This window comes from Hypomesus nipponensis, chromosome 10, assembly GCF_054491055.1.
Source record: "Hypomesus nipponensis isolate SF chromosome 10, ASM5449105v1, whole genome shotgun sequence".
NCBI lineage: Eukaryota > Metazoa > Chordata > Actinopteri > Osmeriformes > Osmeridae > Hypomesus > Hypomesus nipponensis.
The window spans coordinates 4,280,929-4,299,218 of NC_140370.1; the positions used below are offsets into that span (position 1 = coordinate 4,280,929).

The 18,290-nt window shown below is 46.4% G+C and overlaps 1 protein-coding gene across 9 annotated transcripts; it reads left to right on the top strand.

The window, feature by feature from the left end:
* The first annotated feature begins 161 nt into the window (after positions 1 to 161).
* Positions 162 to 16,898, top strand: dtna (dystrobrevin, alpha). Of its 9 annotated transcripts, none has more exons than XM_084707010.1 (23): positions 162 to 341; positions 3,599 to 3,666; positions 4,015 to 4,095; positions 4,180 to 4,393; positions 4,831 to 4,916; positions 5,444 to 5,598; positions 5,738 to 5,843; positions 6,206 to 6,372; positions 6,665 to 6,789; positions 7,941 to 8,024; positions 8,249 to 8,320; positions 9,513 to 9,605; positions 10,766 to 10,853; positions 12,283 to 12,383; positions 12,502 to 12,615; positions 12,843 to 12,939; positions 13,840 to 13,860; positions 14,419 to 14,578; positions 14,742 to 14,831; positions 14,937 to 15,054; positions 15,222 to 15,321; positions 15,463 to 15,506; positions 15,687 to 16,898. In XM_084707010.1, the coding sequence occupies exons 2-22, from the start codon at positions 3,633 to 3,635 to the stop codon at positions 15,478 to 15,480; spliced, it is 2,124 nt and encodes a 707-aa protein (XP_084563136.1). In that variant the 5' UTR covers positions 162 to 341; positions 3,599 to 3,632; the 3' UTR covers positions 15,481 to 15,506; positions 15,687 to 16,898. The 9 variants fall into 9 exon arrangements, with proteins under 9 accessions (XP_084563136.1, XP_084563131.1, XP_084563137.1 ...); XM_084707005.1 differs by lacking the exon at positions 162 to 341 and adding an exon at positions 1,703 to 1,891; XM_084707006.1 differs by lacking the exon at positions 162 to 341 and adding an exon at positions 1,706 to 1,891 and having other exon boundaries at positions 12,286 to 12,383.
* The last annotated feature ends 1,392 nt before the right edge of the window (positions 16,899 to 18,290 follow it).

Genomic DNA, 18,290 nt, shown 5'->3' on the forward strand with positions numbered 1-18,290 from the left:
CTTTAAGAGAAGCACTTACCAAAATGTTTAGGTCATAATATTACATTTTGGGACGACAAAATATTTGGGAAAGATATACAAAGTGTATGTACACTGACGCAAGAGAAGAGATTCCGCATTACGTCATCGTAGAGGCCACATACTCAAGGCAAATGCTGGGCTGCGCTACTAGAAAATTTCCATCACAGCACCATTTGAAAAGGCACTCAGCAATAAAAGAATGGCCGTCCTAGGGAGGTATCCAGGTAATTGATAAAATAAATAGTTATCCCACCGCTGGAGACGGCTTACATTTCATTTTTTGGATAAACTATGCTGTTGAAAGATGCTTCGAAATTCTGGTAAGTCTAGAACAAGTGTACTGCTCCCGCCAGTATCGGCGATGAAACGACCTTCTGATTCGGAAAGATACAACTTCAACCGAGAAAGAAAACATTAGACCTATTGCATGCTTACAGACAATGCAGGGTATTAGACCCTAATATTACATTGTTAAAGCTTTTATAAAGAGTGACTGCTTGTCGTGACAGGTGATCTCATAGGCTAAACACAGGTAATAGTAGCGTGCATATAGGTGTCAATATCTGCCTGTTGCCTTCACAACTCGCCTTCTCATGTCAATTTGTTGAGCGATCTTCTCCTTCGCCTAAATATTGTTCTTAGTCAACTTGTGTTTGTATGACTTTATATCAGCTGAAGCCGTTTTACCAACCTATCCTGATAATGCATGAAGAACAATTAAGTTGGGCTAGCGTATTGAAACAGCTTGACGCGGAAAAACAATCATAAACCATGCCACACAATACACATTGAGCCATCAGGGGCTCTAAAGTTTTGGTCTTGTGAAGCAGAGAACCATGGTGATCAGTAAGCGGCAGTTCCGAGGCCCCTTTTGCAGACGTCACTAGCTGGTACCAGACAGCAGACTGTACTTTACAAGCACTACTCAGCCGCCACAGACATTCTGTCATATCTTGTCAATTATATATACTACTATTGCAGTTTGTGATGAGTATGCTTTTCTTACAAAGTATTGACGCTGTATTGTTAATTTAATAGACAAACTTTTTGTCTATTAAGTTGACAGTCCTTCACAGTCCCTGGAATCAGATGCCAACCTCAATTATATTCTCATGATGTAAAAATAACTCAGCTCAATCAGTGGATGTAAATGGACAGCTGCAATAAATAGCTTATGAGCCTACTGGGAATATGCAGGTCATAACTGAGGGAACTGCTTGTGTACAGAAACACTTTTTGAAAATCGGACCTAAAATATTTGGAGAATATAAATGGAAAAACAGTCTCAAGAATTTTTCCTTCACCCGTTTTCTAAATAGAGACATAATATAAATAAGAAACAAATTAATGAATGGTTTTGCATGCCTGAAATTCAATATATACGTAGCTGGGTGAGTATTAAACTGAAACGCGGGGACACAGTGGCATGTTGCTAAGAGAAATGGCTGTAAACTGCGTGGCTCGGACCCTGGCAGAAAGGACGGCGACACACTTTATGGTATACAATGATCTGCTCTCTTAAGGGCAGTTATTTTCTAATACTGCCGGGGTGACACTGGCACAGAGCAAGAGTAATGCCTGCTGGGCTGGTGCCAGTTGGGAAGTTTGAGGGGCTGCAACGAGAGAGTCGGCAAAGCTGGACAAGAATGTGGAGCCCTCTCGTCTGAAGTTATAGATAGAGGCAGCAGAAACCGTGTCCAGACAGTTTCTAATTTCAGACATCTGTAGCCGGGCCTGTTCAACGGGGGTAGAGCTTTCGTTGTCATAGCTAACAGGGGCTTATTCTGTACGGGTGTCATTAAGAAGGACATGCCTTTGCAACAGCGACCAGACAGACAGCAGAAGTGAGGATCATGGTTCTTTCTGAAGGGTAGGTCGATGTTTGTCACTATTCCGTTTTGGACGTCTTGTGTGGTGTCTTTTGTGATTTTCAGTCAAAACACTCCTGGGCGATAGATCTGCGCTATCTCTCAGAATTACAATATGATAAGATGATACTTTTGCAGTCAAACTAGCTCTGTTCCTCTGTGATGTGGAAACTGATGTTTGTAACTTACCATTTGATTAGTTACTATTCGTTTTGCACAATGTTTAACATTGGCCATACTGTAGACAATTAACAAGCCAAAGACTAAAAACAAATCTTTGACTCATGGAAACATGATGAAACCACATAATGAGCCTACTAAATCCGACCTTGGCAGAACACTGGTGAAGTCCTATTGCAAGACGTGGGTGTTCTGAGAAAATGGCCGCAATTGCTTGTTATTACACAATAAACAAGAAGTAAATTGTCGAACGGGTTAATATTGAAAGTAACAGTTTGACACTACAAAACCCTTGGTGCGTGTTCAGAACAGTGTGTGTTCTGGTTTCTCCAGCTTGGATCCGAGTGAACTTAGCTTGATAGGTTACAATAATCTCTCTATATATAAAAAATCAAATGAAACGAAAGCGGATGTGCAAAGTGTAAACTTTGGTCATCTGCAAAGGAAAGGGGGGGCTGGGTGGGAGTGTTTGGGTTGGGGGCTGAGGGCTGGGGGGGTGGCACCCTGCTTTTAGGAATGGAGGGACTGGGTTCTTTGTGGCCATGGCAACAAACCACATGACTAGGTGTATTAGATTGCCTTGGACAGTGTGCAGTGAGGCATGGTGTGAGCATTCTCTGCCATTCTGCCCCGGTGAAAGACTTGTCCTTGTCTTACTCAAGTTTGTCAGTGGATCGAACCCGTCTCCCTGAGTTGTAAGCACGGAACAATTTTATTAATCCTGACCCCTGACGAGTGAATAACGTACAATATCCCTGGAGATGTGTGTGTGTGTGTGTGTTAGTAGCACCCCACTGAATGCAGAATTAGCAAGAGCCAATCATGTGTAGTGAGTGTGTTTGAAATCCTCCATATGACACTATCATACCAAGTGAATTGTATGGAGCAGAACGTGATGTTAAGTGGGCGATGATAGCGGTGGTCGGCCACTGCTGTTAACCAAGTGTTTCATATTGCCGTTCTGTAATAAGGCCTAGTCCTGCATAGTAGCACACTTATGCTTTGGATAAAACGCTTGACATGCACTAGATACAGCCTGAGCAGTCGAAATACACGTGCACCAGATACAGCCTGTGCAGTCGAAACACACATGCACTAGATTTAGCCTAAGCAGTCGAAACACACGTGCACTAGATACAGCCTGAGCAGTTGAAACACACAGGCACTAGACACAGCCTAAGCAGTCGAAACACACATGCACTAGATACAGCCCCGAGCAGTCAAAACACACATGCACTAGACACAACCTGAGCAGTCAAACACACATGCACTAGACACAGCCTGAGCAGTCAAACACACATGCACTAGACACAGCCTGAGCAGTCAAACACACGTGGACGTCAGGGCACCGCTAGAAACCGGATAGACGTAAAAAAACAAAAACACTGCCGTTCTGCAGCACACACAAACAGCGCCATAGCTGTCCAGCTGAGCGCATGCAGCACCGGTCCCTGTGACACTGCCTGTGCCTGGGCCGTACCTCTGTGTTGGGCCGCTGTACTGACCCCCCTCTCCCTGCCCCTGCTCAGAGCCATAGAGGCCCACCCGGGGAGCGGCGACACCATGGCGGACCGAAGACAACTGTTTGCGGAGATGAGTACGTATTCAGGGTCATCTCCAAAGTGACCCAGTTTTCGCTCTGATACGCTGTGCGCAGTTGATCAGCACGTGGCACTGCGCGTACAGTAGCAGCGACAAGCCCCTTTTCTGGAGAAGCCGCAAGTGCACATACAGGATGTATGACAGAGTTGTCAGAGTGCTAAGGAAAGATTTGGGACAGTGGCTTCAACACACAGGCATGCAGTGTTAATGGCTTCATGAGTGTACTGCACATGGATCTTTACTTGGAACATTGGCAGGGGCACCACACAGTCTATCATATGCATTCATTCCTGCCCGCAGTGTTGTGTTTCACACAAGTGTTTCGCGTGTGTTTCTTTTCCAGGGGCTCAAGATCTGGACTCCATAAGGTTGTCGACGTACAGGACAGCGTGCAAACTCAGATTTGTCCAGAAGAAATGCAACCGTGAGTGTAGTAGAACGACAGGCACATATATTGCGATCGGTAGCATTGAGATGTGTCGTGGCTGACGTCATGTTTGGCCTGCAGTCCATTTGGTGGACATCTGGAATGTGATCGAGGCTTTCAGAGAGAATGGCCTCAACACCATGGACCTCAACACGGAGTTCACTGTGGCTCGGCTGGAAGCAATACTGTCCACCATCTTCTACCAGCTGAACAAGCGCATGCCCACCACTCACCAGATCAGCGTGGAGCAGTCCATAAGCCTGCTGCTCAACTTCCTGCTGGCGGCGTACGACCCGTGAGTAGCCCCACCGCGCCGCCACCCACCCCCAGTCACGGGGCAGCTGCTTGGCTCTAGGACGGTTGACGTAGCGGGGTCCAGGCATCAGCAGCGTGACAAGGGAGCCCCAGAGAGTCATGGCACAGAAACTGTCATGGCTAGAGGACAAACATAGTCTGCTTTTCTATGGATGTGTCACCACGCAGGTGTCGTTGCCAAGGCATGTATCTTACGTAGTGAAAGGCACGGGTGTAGTAAACAGTGACGAGGATGCAAGGATGTCACGGGAAATATTAAGAAAGGGGACTGGACTTTACTGTTGTGTCGTGTGCACTTCTAGCTCAACATACGTATGACAGGGCACTCTGTGCTGTGCTATGCTCTACATGACGACTGTTTACTCTCTTGAAGAATGAACCTTAGTACAAATTGTGAAATGACTTTTTCTCTTTCAGGGAAGGCCTTGGAAAAATATCAGTCTTCATTGTCAAAATGGCCCTAGCAACCATTTGCGGAGGGAAGATTATAGACAAGCTAAGATGTAAGTAAACCAATTCATCACTCAGTATTGATTCAAGTAAATAATGAACCAATTTACCCAGAATGAAAAGCCAGCTTGAGTTGTGTACGGTTCAGAAATGCTGCACTGTAAAGAATGTGTGACCTGGAGTCTCTATAAGAATCTCACAGAATGTTCTGGAGCCAGAATGGGTTTCTTTAAATATCTATCTGCAGAGCCCACTGCTCGTAGACCATGCTCTCCACGGCTGGGAGAAATCATTATTCATAATGTGAAGGATAGGGTTTATTACATAATCCACAAAATCTGTTTGCAGCTTCAGCAGTGTCTTGGAGGGGAAAGGGAGGGCTACTGATTTAGCTAATGTGTTGAAATAATCGACATGGAAAAACAGCCTTGCTTCAGTTTGTTTTTCGCCTAGTAACGGCTATAATTGCATTGTCTAAACGCTGCAATTAGCTCACTATGCTTTGTGACAACTGACAATTAGTCTGATTCATTTGATATTTGGAAAATAACCTTCCCCCCATCCCTTGTGTTATGTCAAGACATTTTTTCACAGATATCAGATCCTGGTGGTATCATGGTGTATTCCCAGTTTGACCAATTTCTAAGGGAGGTACTCAAATTACCAATGACCGTTTTTGAGGGGCCGTCCTTTGGCTACACTGAGCAGGCCACAAGAACCTGCTTTGCACAGCAGGTGAGCGTTTGGAGCGTGAATTGACTAAAACCCCGGAACGTTCCATAATGAATATGCATCGATATGTGGGTGTTTTTTATTTATTTTATTTTTGACTTTGTACTGCGGTAAGGATGTACCCCTGCCTGTGTGTTGACAGAAAAAGGTGTCCCTCAACATCTTCCTGGATACGCTGATGTGGGACCCTCCCCCTCAGTGTCTGGTGTGGTTGCCGCTCATGCACCGCCTCGCCAATGTGGAGAACGGTGAGCCTCCGCTGCCTCGCACGCCCGCACGACGCGCCAGCGACGCCGTGGAGTCCGAGACGCACGCAGACACTCGTGCGACAAAAACCACACAGAGATACGTGCATGCCCGGGGTGTCACACCAGTGAACTCCCGCTCGCCCTGGAAATCAGCTTCCCCCGCCGTTCCAATGACAGAGTGCCGATGCAGCCTCTTCCACACGCTGCTTATCACCGCTAGAAAAACCTGAATCGGCGTCAAATCCAAGCAGCCATTTGAGACACCAGCAAAATATTCAAGAACAACTGTCGTAAACAAAATAAGGAGTGTTTACCCCGTGCTTGTGTGTGTGTGTGCCCCTCCCCCCCCCCCCCCCCTGCAGTCTTTCACCCGGTCGAGTGCTCCTACTGCCACAGTGAGAGTATGATGGGCTTCCGCTACCGCTGCCAGCAATGTCATAATTACCAGCTCTGTCAGGACTGCTTCTGGAGGGGGCATGCCAGCGGTTCCCATAGCAACCAGCACCAGATGAAGGAATACACGTCATGGGTATGGGGGGAGGGGGGGGACGGGGGGGGGGGTGGGGGAGGGTCAGTGGGCGTGACGGGCGTGACAGCTCGTCTTATCGTGTCAATTGGTTGAGCGATCTTCTCCTTCGCCTAAATATTGTTCTTAGTCAACTTGTGTTTGTATGACTTTATATCGGCTGAAGCCGTTTTACCAACCTATCCTGATAATGACGGGCAAAAAAAGTGGGCAAAAAGGCTCCTCGGTGACATGGGTGAGCCAGAGGGGCGGGGCCACGCTCTTCTCTGATCACATGTTCTTGTGTTCCTCCCAGAAATCCCCCGCTAAGAAGTTGTCCAGCGCGCTCAGTAAGTCCCTGAGCTGTGCGTCCAGTCGGGAACCTCTCCACCCCATGTTCCCTGACATGCCTGAGAAGCCCCTAAACCTAGCCCACATAGTGTAAGTAAACACCGCTCCACTCCTCAACCATTTAAATCTACATGGCTTCAATTTAGCAGGGACTTTCATCCATGGCAACGGACGTAGAGCATTGTGGATAGAGAGAATGCAGCAGATAATCAAGGACTATCGTCAATGGCTACAGCCAGCCTGAGGCCTCTTCCACATCCAGCATCTTTCCAGTAGACCCTTATGATTGTAGATGAATGCTCTATAATTGCCTGCACACGCCTCAACTCCCAGTGATCAATCTTTGGCAGCACACGATCGATGAGGCTTAATTGTGGCTTTGGGAATGGCCGCAGTCCAAAGAGAGGATGTGCATCTCACTCGAATGTATGTTCCTTTTTGTAAAATGTCGACAACGGCACTTTGTGTCGCCGTTTAATGGGTGATCCTGAGTGAAAAACTATCTTGGCAATTGCATTGGCTGGCAGATCGAGGATGTGATTCATTGTGTTTCGACGCCTGAACAGCTAAACTGACTCCCAACTCCTCTCAGAAGTTAAAGAGTATGATGGCGTTTCATTATGACTAATATTAGAGAAATATTGACTGTAGAGTAGAGTTGTACTAACTGTATCCTGTAAACACTTGCGAAGGCCAATTGTGGGTTGTCGTAACATGTGCATTTGTTCTTTCCTTGCCGCTCAATAGAGACACATGGTAAGTTTTCTTTGTATATTTGCTAGAAGTCACCCGTCTAGAACATTCTAACACATTAGATGAGATGGACACCCTCTGAAACGAAGACCCATCTCATGTTTACGTTGTCATTTTAACATGCATTCCATTGAAAGTGACTGCACTGGTCGGATGTCCAGGGATGTCCTTTGTAGGTGGTTGAGAACTTGTCAGCGGGAGGGGAAGCATGCTATGGCACAGCCTTGTGTCTTTCAACACTTCTGATTACTCACGATGATGTCCTTGTCTCAGACTACATTCTAATCTCTTTTTAGGTGCTCCCCTCTCCCACACACCTCTCACATTCTTTGCCTGACAATATTTTCACCGTCAGAAGAGCAGCCATTGTGTTGGCACCGCACTGTGCCTCTGGCCTCTGCAGACCCACTTCAGAAAACACACACATCATGTCTGTCTTTCTCTTGAAGGCGGAAGTGAGTGCTAACCATGTGTTGTGCCCTGCACAGGCCGCCCAGACCAATGAACCTAACCAACGACTACGCCCTCTCCCACTCCATGCCCACCACAGGGAACCCCTACTCCACCAAACAGTGAGTACCAGCTCTCAGGCTAACCTCAGCGCTGGCTGCTCCGAGCCCAACCACAGGGTACATGGAGCAGAGTGAAGCAACAAGAACCCCTAAAAAGCCCACTTCTCCAATAACAGTGTGTGTGTGTGCTCTGTGGGGGAGTGTGAGTGTGTGTGTGTGCTCTGTGGGTGAGTGTGTGTGTGTTGCTCCTTTTGTGGTCTCAATCTTTTGTCTGATATAAATAGCACCAAGAATAATGAAGTTGAGCACAGAAAGAACTTGGCTAGGGCCGCACCAGATCTGTTGAGAGGGAAGGGGTAAGTGATCCGGGCTTGCCAGTAATAATGGCTGTGTGGCTCAAAATGCATGAGACTAATGTAGTTAGAACTAATCCTCATAGAGCATATACCAGTGCTAACCCATTCCAATGGAACTATTGGCTTTTACAGATTTTTTTTGTTTGAGGGGGTTTGCATTTGGGTTCTCAAGGGACATATTTCACATAGACACCAGATGAAGCATGCCCAGCAAAGATCATTGACTATTCATTAGCTCAGAGTATCCATTACTGTCATTGTCATGGACAAGCACATTATCCTGGACAGTGAAACAAACGAGGGGCTCTGCATCGTAAACACACGACATGCTCGTTGTCGCCTTCTAGACGGCTCACTGCCTGAGCCACGTACTGTGTGCTTCACAACAATCTGAATCGCCAGCAGACTGAATCCCGATTCAAATGCGAATGGATCTTTTCCCACACCCCTATTACCTATGGCCCACCTGTGGTTCATGAGGGTGGGTGGGGGTGGGGTCCCATTGGGAAGATACTGATCCCTTTAGTAAGCACAGCCTCACTGGAAGGAGGGGGGTGGGATGACTAGCAGAGGTTTCTGGAGGGGCCCAGAGACACCTGTTTAGTTATGAAACCCCTCGTGTCTAGTTGCCCTGAGGATACTGGATACCGGGTGGTATACACTGTTTGCAACTTGTAGGGGATTTGTGGTAGACGTAGATGTTTTTTGTTGGTCATTCAAATAAATGATTTGGCTTTATTAATTGTTTGGCACTGCCTTTAAATACTCAATTATTGGCAGGTCATTTCAATAGGGCTTTCATAGGAATGTCTACAACCATGTGCTGTGAAGATAGGGTGAGATAGATTGACCAAGCATGTGCTCTTTTCCATTCATGTTTATTTCTAAATGAACTGTGCTCTGTGAGTTAGTGAAGACTACTTAAAATAGGTAACTCTCTAGGTCACTCTTATCTTAAACCCTGCTTTCAGCCCTAGGGGCTGAGGAGACAACATAGACAGATAGCATTACAAGGCTTTTGGTTTTCCTCTATAGACTTGAGAATAAATGTGTTGAGCCATTCTCTTTCTTTCCAAACCTGTTTTTGTCCACCTTTTCTCTCCCTACCTGTCCCTCCTTATCTCTCACTGTCTGTCTGTCTGTCTTTTGTCATCTGCACAATGTTTCTTTCTGAAACCCTACACTGTTCCAGGTTAAACTACAGCCTTGATGTGGCCGATAGACTTGCCGATGAACATGTTCTGATTGGCCTCTATGTGAATCTGCTCCAAAACAACCCTAAATGGTTAGTGGGACTCCTCTGTCTCTACAACAGGCTGTCTACTCCAGTGTGGCTTCACTCTCCCTTAGTGTGGGTCATGAGCATTAAAAAGCCCTATTCCTGACCATGTTTCCTCTGGTCTCATGATATGAAGAATGTACAGCTAGACACTTGGCTTTTCAGTGTTTGGTCAGTGAACGTTTGTAAACCATTCTTACACTCATCTCTCACTACGGTAGCTTCATTCCACGTTCCGATTCTTCCTGCCTTTGAAGTGTGGCAAAAGTAACCCTGTCTGAAGGTCACTACTATCTTGTTGAACAGCAGCAAGTGATAGTAGTCCTCATAGTGCCTATACAAACCAGAGTTCAACAGTCGACATTTGTACGCCTTCATTCCTTTAAGAGCGGTCCTCGAGAATATTTTTGTTGGAACCTCTTGACAGTAAATGTGATATACAGTGTAAACATGTTGATTATAGTTCATTTCGTTTATTTTGTAGTAGTGATGCTGAGCATACATGGAAAGTGTTGCTGTGAATAGAAACTCTGAACGTTTTATAAGCCTTTATTGTGAAGTTTCATCTAGCTTGGGCTTTGAACCTACTATTTTCCTTGCCGCTGCTGTAAGTCTGCATTCAGCTGAGCGTTTGTTTATGTGTGTGAGTGTATGAGTGTGTATTATAATGTGTGTGCATTCTGCTACTTAACTGCTGTCTCTGATCATAGACGTGTTAATGCAGGACACTTAGAAATTATATGTAGCAAAGTCAGGTTATCAGAGAATCCTCATCAAATGTCAAAAAAGGTTTTTAACTTGACGGTCCATGATAGAGTCAACTATCAGTGGTTTGACTGGAGGAATTAATGACACACTTTTTACAGCCATTCAAAAATCTCCCTGAATAATTAAATTAAAATCAAAGTGTTGTCTTCTTATAAAGTTAGTATACTGTATGTTGCTTCCTTGTTAAGAGTGAGAAGTTAGTGTGCTGGTGTCAACCCCTGACTTCTCCCCCTGACTCCTCCCCTCACTCCTCCCCCTGACTCCTCCCCCTGACTCCTCCCCCTGACTCCTCCCACTCACTCCTCCCCCTCACTCCTCCCCCTGACTTCTCCCCCTGACTCCTCCCCCTGACTCCTCCCCCTGACTCCTCCCCCTGACTCCTCCCCCTGACTCCCTAGTTTGCTGGAGAACACCAACCGCCAGGATGAAGAGCACAGCCTCATCGCCCGCTACGCCGCCAGACTGGCCTCCGACGCAGCCGTCACGGTGAGGACGCACGCTCACAGCAGCAGCATCTGTGTGGATGAGGTCATGGTGTGGTCTGTGTGGATGGATGATGTCATGGTGTGGTGTGTGTGGATGATGTCATTGTGTGGTGTGTGGCTGATGTCTGGGTGTGGTGTGTGGATGATGTCATGGTGTGGTGTGTGGATGATGTCATGATGTGTGGCTGATGTCATGGTGTGGTGTGTGTGGATGATGTCATGGTGTGGTGTGTGTGGATGATCTTGTGGTGTGGTGTGTGGATGATGTCATGGTGTGTGTGTGTGGCTGATGTCATGGTGTGAGTGGATGATGTCATGGTGTGGTATGTGGATGATGTCCTGGTGTGGTGTGTGTGGATGATGTCTTGGTGTGAGTGGATGATGTCATGGTGTGGTGTGTGTGGATGATCTTGTGGTGTGGTGTGTGGATGATGTCATGGTGTGTGTGTGTGGCTGATGTCATGGTGTGAGTGGATGATGTCATGGTGTGGTATGTGGATGATGTCCTGGTGTGGTGTGTGTGGACGATGTCATGGTGTGTGTGGACGATGTCATGGTGTGGTGTGTGGCTGATGTCATGGTGTGGTGTGTGGCTGATGTCATGGTGTGGTGTGTGTGGATGATGTCATGGTGTGTGGCTGATGTCATGGTGTGGTGTGTGTGGCTGATGTCATGGTGTGGTGTGTGGCTGATGTCATGGTGTGTGGATGATGTCATTGTGTGTGGCTGATGTCTGGGTGTGGTGTGTGGATGATGTCATGGTGTGGTGTGTGGATGATGTCATGATGTGTGGCTGATGTCATGGTGTGGTGTGTGTGGATGATGTCATGGTGTGGTGTGTGTGGATGATCTTGTGGTGTGGTGTGTGGATGATGTCATGGTGTGTGTGTGTGGCTGATGTCATGGTGTGAGTGGATGATGTCATGGTGTGGTATGTGGATGATGTCCTGGTGTGGTGTGTGTGGATGATGTCTTGGTGTGAGTGGATGATGTCATGGTGTGGTGTGTGTGGATGATCTTGTGGTGTGGTGTGTGGATGATGTCATGGTGTGTGTGTGTGGCTGATGTCATGGTGTGAGTGGATGATGTCATGGTGTGGTATGTGGATGATGTCCTGGTGTGGTGTGTGTGGACGATGTCATGGTGTGGTGTGTGTGGACGATGTCATGGTGTGGTGTGTGGCTGATGTCATGGTGTGGTGTGTGGCTGATGTCATGGTGTGGTGTGTGTGGATGATGTCATGGTGTGTGGCTGATGTCATGGTGTGGTGTGTGGCTGATGTCATGGTGTGTGGATGATGTCATGGTGTGTGGCTGATGTCATGGTGTGGTGTGTGTGGATGATGTCATGGTGTGTGGCTGATGTCATGGTGTGGTGTGTGGCTGATGTCATGGTGTGTGGATGATGTCATGGTGTGGTGTGTGTGGCAGCAGCGTGTGCAGCAGCAGAGGGTCCCCACAGAGCTGTGCTTCTCTCTGGACGCCAACAAGCAGCAGCGGCAGCTGATAGCTGAGCTGGAGGACAAAAACAGGTCGGTGGTAACCTGCCTCCGCCTCCTCCCTTCCAAAACTGGCTGTTCCCAAGTTACAAGAAAGGAATGAGAGGTAAACTAGTGCCTTACTATGAACTGTTGTGTGTGTGTCCCACAGAGAGATCCTGCAGGAGATCCAGAGGTTGCGTGTGCAGCATGAGCAGGCCTCCCAGCCTCCCCCAGACAAGGGCCAGCAGAACCCCACTCTCCTGGCTGAGCTTCGCCTCCTCAGGTACTAGCCATGCACCCTGACCCAGTGTCTCCCCCTGCTGGACACTGCTAGCACATCACTGTGCCATAACCTGAGGAAAATATATACACACCAGTTATATTCCTTCTTTTTAATTGTAAACGTTTTGTCATTGATTTTTACATTTGCTAAATGTGGCAGAGGCTTTTATCATTAAAGAAGCTGCCTTCTAGGACATGGTGGGTTTGACTTTTGTTTTTCTACGTCAGGCAACGCAAAGACGAGCTGGAGCAAAGAATGTCGGCTCTACAGGAGAGTCGCAGGGAGCTCATGGTGCAGCTGGAGCAGCTAATGATGCTGCTGAAGGTACCCCACACCCTCCCAGGCCACACCCTCCCAGGCCACACCCTCCAAGGCCACACCCTCCCAGGTCACACCCTCCCAGGCCACACCCTCCCAGGCCCACACCCTCCCAGGCCACACCCTCCCAGGCCCACACCCTCCCAGGCCACACCCTCCCAGGCCACACCCTCCAAGGCCCCACCCTCCCAGGCCACACCCTCCAAGGCCCCACCCTCCCAGGCCACACCCTCCCAGGCCACACCCTCCCAGGCCACACCCTCCCAGGCCCACACCCTCCCAGGCCACACCCTCCCAGCCTACATCCTCCCAGGCCCACACCCTCCCAGGCTCACCCCACACCCTCCCAGACTCAGCCTGCACCCTCCCAGTTTCACCCTGCACAGAGGAGGTGGAGCTCGCTCGCTGGCCACTAGAGGGGGTCATTTGGCAGCCTTCATCAATCTCATCAGGGGACTTGGCAGACGTCAGGGCCTATTGATTTAGTGTATCCCTATCCTTCTCTAATGAGCTGGTTCTCGCTGCTTTTGTCCATATATGGAAACTGTTATTTGTTTCTCCCGTTCTAACCTCAAGATTTTGAGCATAAGATTATGCCCCAGCCAACACAGTGACTAGGATTTGCTTTGGAACGTAGTATTCACAGAGAGAATCACTACAACCGTGAGACAGGGAGAGGATTTAAGAAGCCAATGTAAACTGCTTATTGCACTGGCTTAAGTAGCAAAGCTATCAATCTAATTAATCTGAATGGATCAATGCTAATCCAGTCAAGAAGCTCAGTGGAGACGCACATTGACTAGAGGAAGTCCCAATTGAGTTTCGCCGGGGAAATGCTTGTGAGGGGTTAGAGTATGGCTGTGTGTTCATCTCTGAACCCAATGTGAATAAGTCTTTTCTCGACAGGAGGAAGAACGGAAGCAAGCTGTAAGTCTGGGAAGCAAGTGTGTAACAACTAACACTGCATCGCTCGTCCAGAGATACTTAGTGGTCAACTTGGTTGTGGTTTAACTGAATTGCCAACTCGGGATTAGCTGCATTTAAAAACACATCCAACACAACAGATTAACAACCAATTCTAACTGTTCCATTGGTGTCATTTATGGGCCGAGTTTGTTCAGCTCTTCGTAGGAACGAAAGCAGCCTGTTAAACTAACAGCATGTTTAATATGTGGTCAATAGAGACTGATAGATACGGAATCTGGCTCAATTAACCTCCTGTGCATTGTGGCATGTGTGAAACCTTTGTCCCTCAGCGATTGTGCCATAAATTATTTGAGATGAACTAGCTATACCCCCCAAAAAAGACATTTGCGGTAGTAATCGATATGTAATGATGCAAGGTGAAGTGCTATACGGGTCAATTACATCCTCACTAGGACAATGACCTGTTTACGGTTGCAGCCTCCTGATGACACCAAAGGGTGTTACTGATTATGCTGACACAGCAAATGACACCCTCGCCCGTTCCTGTGTGCCTTCCAGACCCAGGGTCCTAGCTCCCCTCGCTCCTCCCCCAGCCACACCGTCTGCCGGCCTATCCCCACGCCGACCCAGTCAGAGTCAGCCGGCACCACCCCCACCCACACGCCTCAGGACTCTCTCATGGGGGTGGGAGGGGACGTGCAGGAGGCCTTCGCTCAGGGTAACGCTCTCTCACACACACACACACACACACACACTGAGGTGGTAGTATATATACACACCGGAGAATACATTATACAGAATGCATACTTTTTTCTTTTCTTTTTTACATCTCGGAGCCATTTAGAATAGAGATGAACCAATGTCTCTGCTTTGAACCAAAGGGCCCAGGAGAAACCTGAGGAACGACCTCCTCATTGCCGCCGACTCCATCACTAACACCATGTCATCGCTCGTCAAGGAGCTGAACTCAGGTGAAGCTTCCGGCCCGCCGTCCTGCAGTACTGACGGTGTGACGACTTGAGACTGCCTCGGAACACGCGGGCAGCCTTTTGACAAACCCTGTTTGTGTACTCCAGAGGGGGGCAGCGAGACAGAGAGCCTTCTGGACTCAGAGTTCGGGCGGTGCCAGATCGACAACATGATGCCCACTCCCAGCCCAGAGGGGCTCCTGGCGCAGGTCACCACCAGACCGAGGTACACAGACACACACACACACAAGGAGATGAGAATCAGCAGTGTTGGTCTTCAACAGGCTGTCCCCTGTGGAGTGTCAGCAGTGCATGCATGTGTTTGTGCAGCACTTTGTCCAGCACAGTTTGTTTTTACACGTGCTTTATAAATAAACGGACTTGACTTGGTAGGCATGCAGGCGCGGGAGAGGAGCCGAGCTACGAGAACGAGTTGGAACGTCAGCTGGAGGAGGAGCTGGTGAAACACCGACCAGAGTCAGAGCAAGCCATGGTAAGCCCGGATCAGAGACTGAGCTGGAAATGCATGTGCATCTAATTGTGCGTTCAATCTTCGCCGAGAAAAACATACTCTGTTTTGCAATTGTTAAGTTGTTCTCTCTTGTGCTTTGATTGTTTCCATGCTTTTTCACAGGTGACATTGAAGCAATGACCATGTATAGCTCATGTCCTGGTTCAGTAAGTCATTTCTTATAATTACCCATTGCAACAAGTCATCTTTGTTTTGTGTGATTATTATCTTAAGCTAGCAGGACATCCTCCAATGTATTGTTTTCAATGCTGATTAATATCACTGTATTATAAATGTTCCTTTCGACAATGAAATATTCATGTATTTTCCATTTCTCTTCATAACAGGTGAGCAATATTTCAAATGACACCGGTAGAGAACACTGGACAGAACTGCAAAGCAAGCTGTTAAGAGACATCAAGGATCCCAGTCTATAACACTGATAGACCCACCTTATAATACATATATGATATGTAAATATCTATTTTTCAAAACCAACAACATATTAAAGAAAATACTGTGAACTGAAAGAGGGACAATGAACAACAGAGCTGTTTATAATACCACCGGTGCCATAAAATCTGATGACTTTTGGGGAATTATCTTTTGATTTTTATCCTCAGTTTTTTGGTATTGGTCGTTAAGAATTACGTACGTAGTAGGGACAGTATAGGTCTATGGTGGTCAAACCTATTTGGCTGTGTTTCATTCAAACGGGTGACTCTGTTGAAAACAGGCAGAACATTATAAACAGGCAACAGTAATGTATGTCTGGCTGCATACATTCACCCACCAGTCCACAAACTTCTTACTACTACTGGTGTTGTGTGGCTTTCGTATTATTGTTTGACATTCATCTTTTTATCAAAAGAATAGTGTTGTGGAGAGTTTATTTTTAATAGATGCATACCATATCTCATAATCAAGTGCACTGCCTTAGCTGATGGTGGTTAGTCTCTGAATGGGATTCAGTCCAACCTTAAGTTCCAGACAGCAATGTTCTTTAAGTTGTAGTAAACTATGTGAACAAGTGCCGCATCAAACAGAGATTTGATTGAATGCCACTAATAGTGTTATGCAGGTGAAAGCAAGGCTGGATGAGGAAGTGGTAAAAAGGTCAAAAAAGGGTAGTTGAGTTTAATTGCATTGCTGATTGTCATGAGGAAATGATGCATTAAATGCATATGCAGATGGTATACAACCTTTAACGTAGAATTAAAAACATTGTTGAAGGCATAAACATTTGTTTACTTTCAGGCATTGAATCATTGTTCGCTTTTTGGTATAGGTTTTCGAAGTTGTCTTGTCATTTTAAATGTTCTGACCAAATTGTTAACTTTTTTCTCAAACGTATACACAAAAACACACACTTGATGTTCTTGATCAGTGTGCGTGTAAAATATAAAGTTACCCAGTCACTCTAAGACATGTGGCAAGCCAATCTTAAAATCACTAATGTGTGAGATATATCTTGTATGATTTTTGAGCTAGTTCATAACAGTGGTTTTGCATGGTGGTGATGCATAATAAAGAGTTGACACAACTGTGTTGCCTGCCGACTCATAAGGCTCCTTCTGTCCTTCTATTGCCCTTGTAATGCACACTTACTGGTCTACTGCACTAGATTTATGTAGTAAATTCACTGTTCACTTCTCTGAGACTTCTTTATACCCAACAGATACCGTACTATCTCTGGAAATGCACAAAGCATTGAACTAATATCAGACCAACACACTCATGATCTAGCCGTGGATACAATGCGTTTCAACTGGCCTGCTGTACACTATGAGCGTGTCCAATCAGCAAACACACAGCTCCTGATACATTAAAAGCTACCAGAGAAGATATTAAAGTCTGTTTTTAGAAATCATATGCCCAGTTGCCCCTAGTGTGCCATGTCCAAACAAGGTTCTAAGTCTTTACATCCAAGCTGTTTTCTGTTCAGAGGACTGCCCCCCAAAAACCCATAGCAAAACCCATAGAAACTAAACTACAACTGAGGAAACATCGTGAGGAGGCTGATGAAGGATGAACTATACATTAAGAAAATTGTGTTGCATGTACTGTATATAATCCCTACATAATTCTTAGGACGCTTCCATTGCGTTCAATGTGCTGCACTGCTTTCTCCTGTTATTAGCATTATAGTATCCACCCATGCGCAACATGCTACACTCAATTGTCTGTGTATTTGATCAAATGTTTGACTGCCCCCTGGTGTTAAACATGGATCAAAACAATCGGGGTGTTGGCCGACACCAGTGGTCTGTCCGTCACTAGGCTACCACACATTCGTTCTATTCTGAGTCCAGCTATTTATTTCAGTGAAGTAATCTTGACTCCAGTGGCTGCAGTACAAAACAATTAGCTTTCCTTGCTAGATTGTATTTATTTATACCACACATAAGCACAATACATTTGATTAATTTATTCATCTGATCCAAACCACTGAAAATAATATTTGGCCTTAGACTGGAATAATCCCTTAGGCCTACTTGGCACAGGTCTCCATGATTCTGTGTCTTATTCAGAACCAGTGGAGGTTTGCAATACAGCTTGTTGCTGCTCACTTGACTAGGCTATATAGTGTGCAATGAAGGAGCTAAATCAGCTGCTGACCAGTCAATGCAGAATGGTGAAATATGCCCTTTGGACATACACAATTTCACATCTTAAGCCAGTATGTAACATTGTCCACACGTTTCCTTTCTTAACACGCATCCAAAACATTTTGGGGGAATTTTTGGATGTTTAAGGCCCAGGCCTTAAGTACCCAGGCCTAGGTTTTATTTGTACATTACTGACAAAGATTGATTAACAACACAATCTTTCAAATAGGCTATTTTCTGTGTTTAGATGGTAAAGCTCACATAAATGTTCGGTTTCTCTCAGGGACATAAAAAATATTTGTAAGATGTAGGCCTATGTCTTATTGGTTGTAAAGAGCACAG

Excerpts from the sequence above, each read along its gene's own strand:
- dtna (XM_084707005.1), top strand. Across the intron at positions 6,373-6,664 it reads TGAAGGAATACACGTCATGG|AAATCCCCCGCTAAGAAGTT; the intron begins GTATGGGGGGAG and ends TGTTCCTCCCAG. Across the intron at positions 14,832-14,936 it reads CGTCAAGGAGCTGAACTCAG|AGGGGGGCAGCGAGACAGAG; the intron begins GTGAAGCTTCCG and ends TGTGTACTCCAG.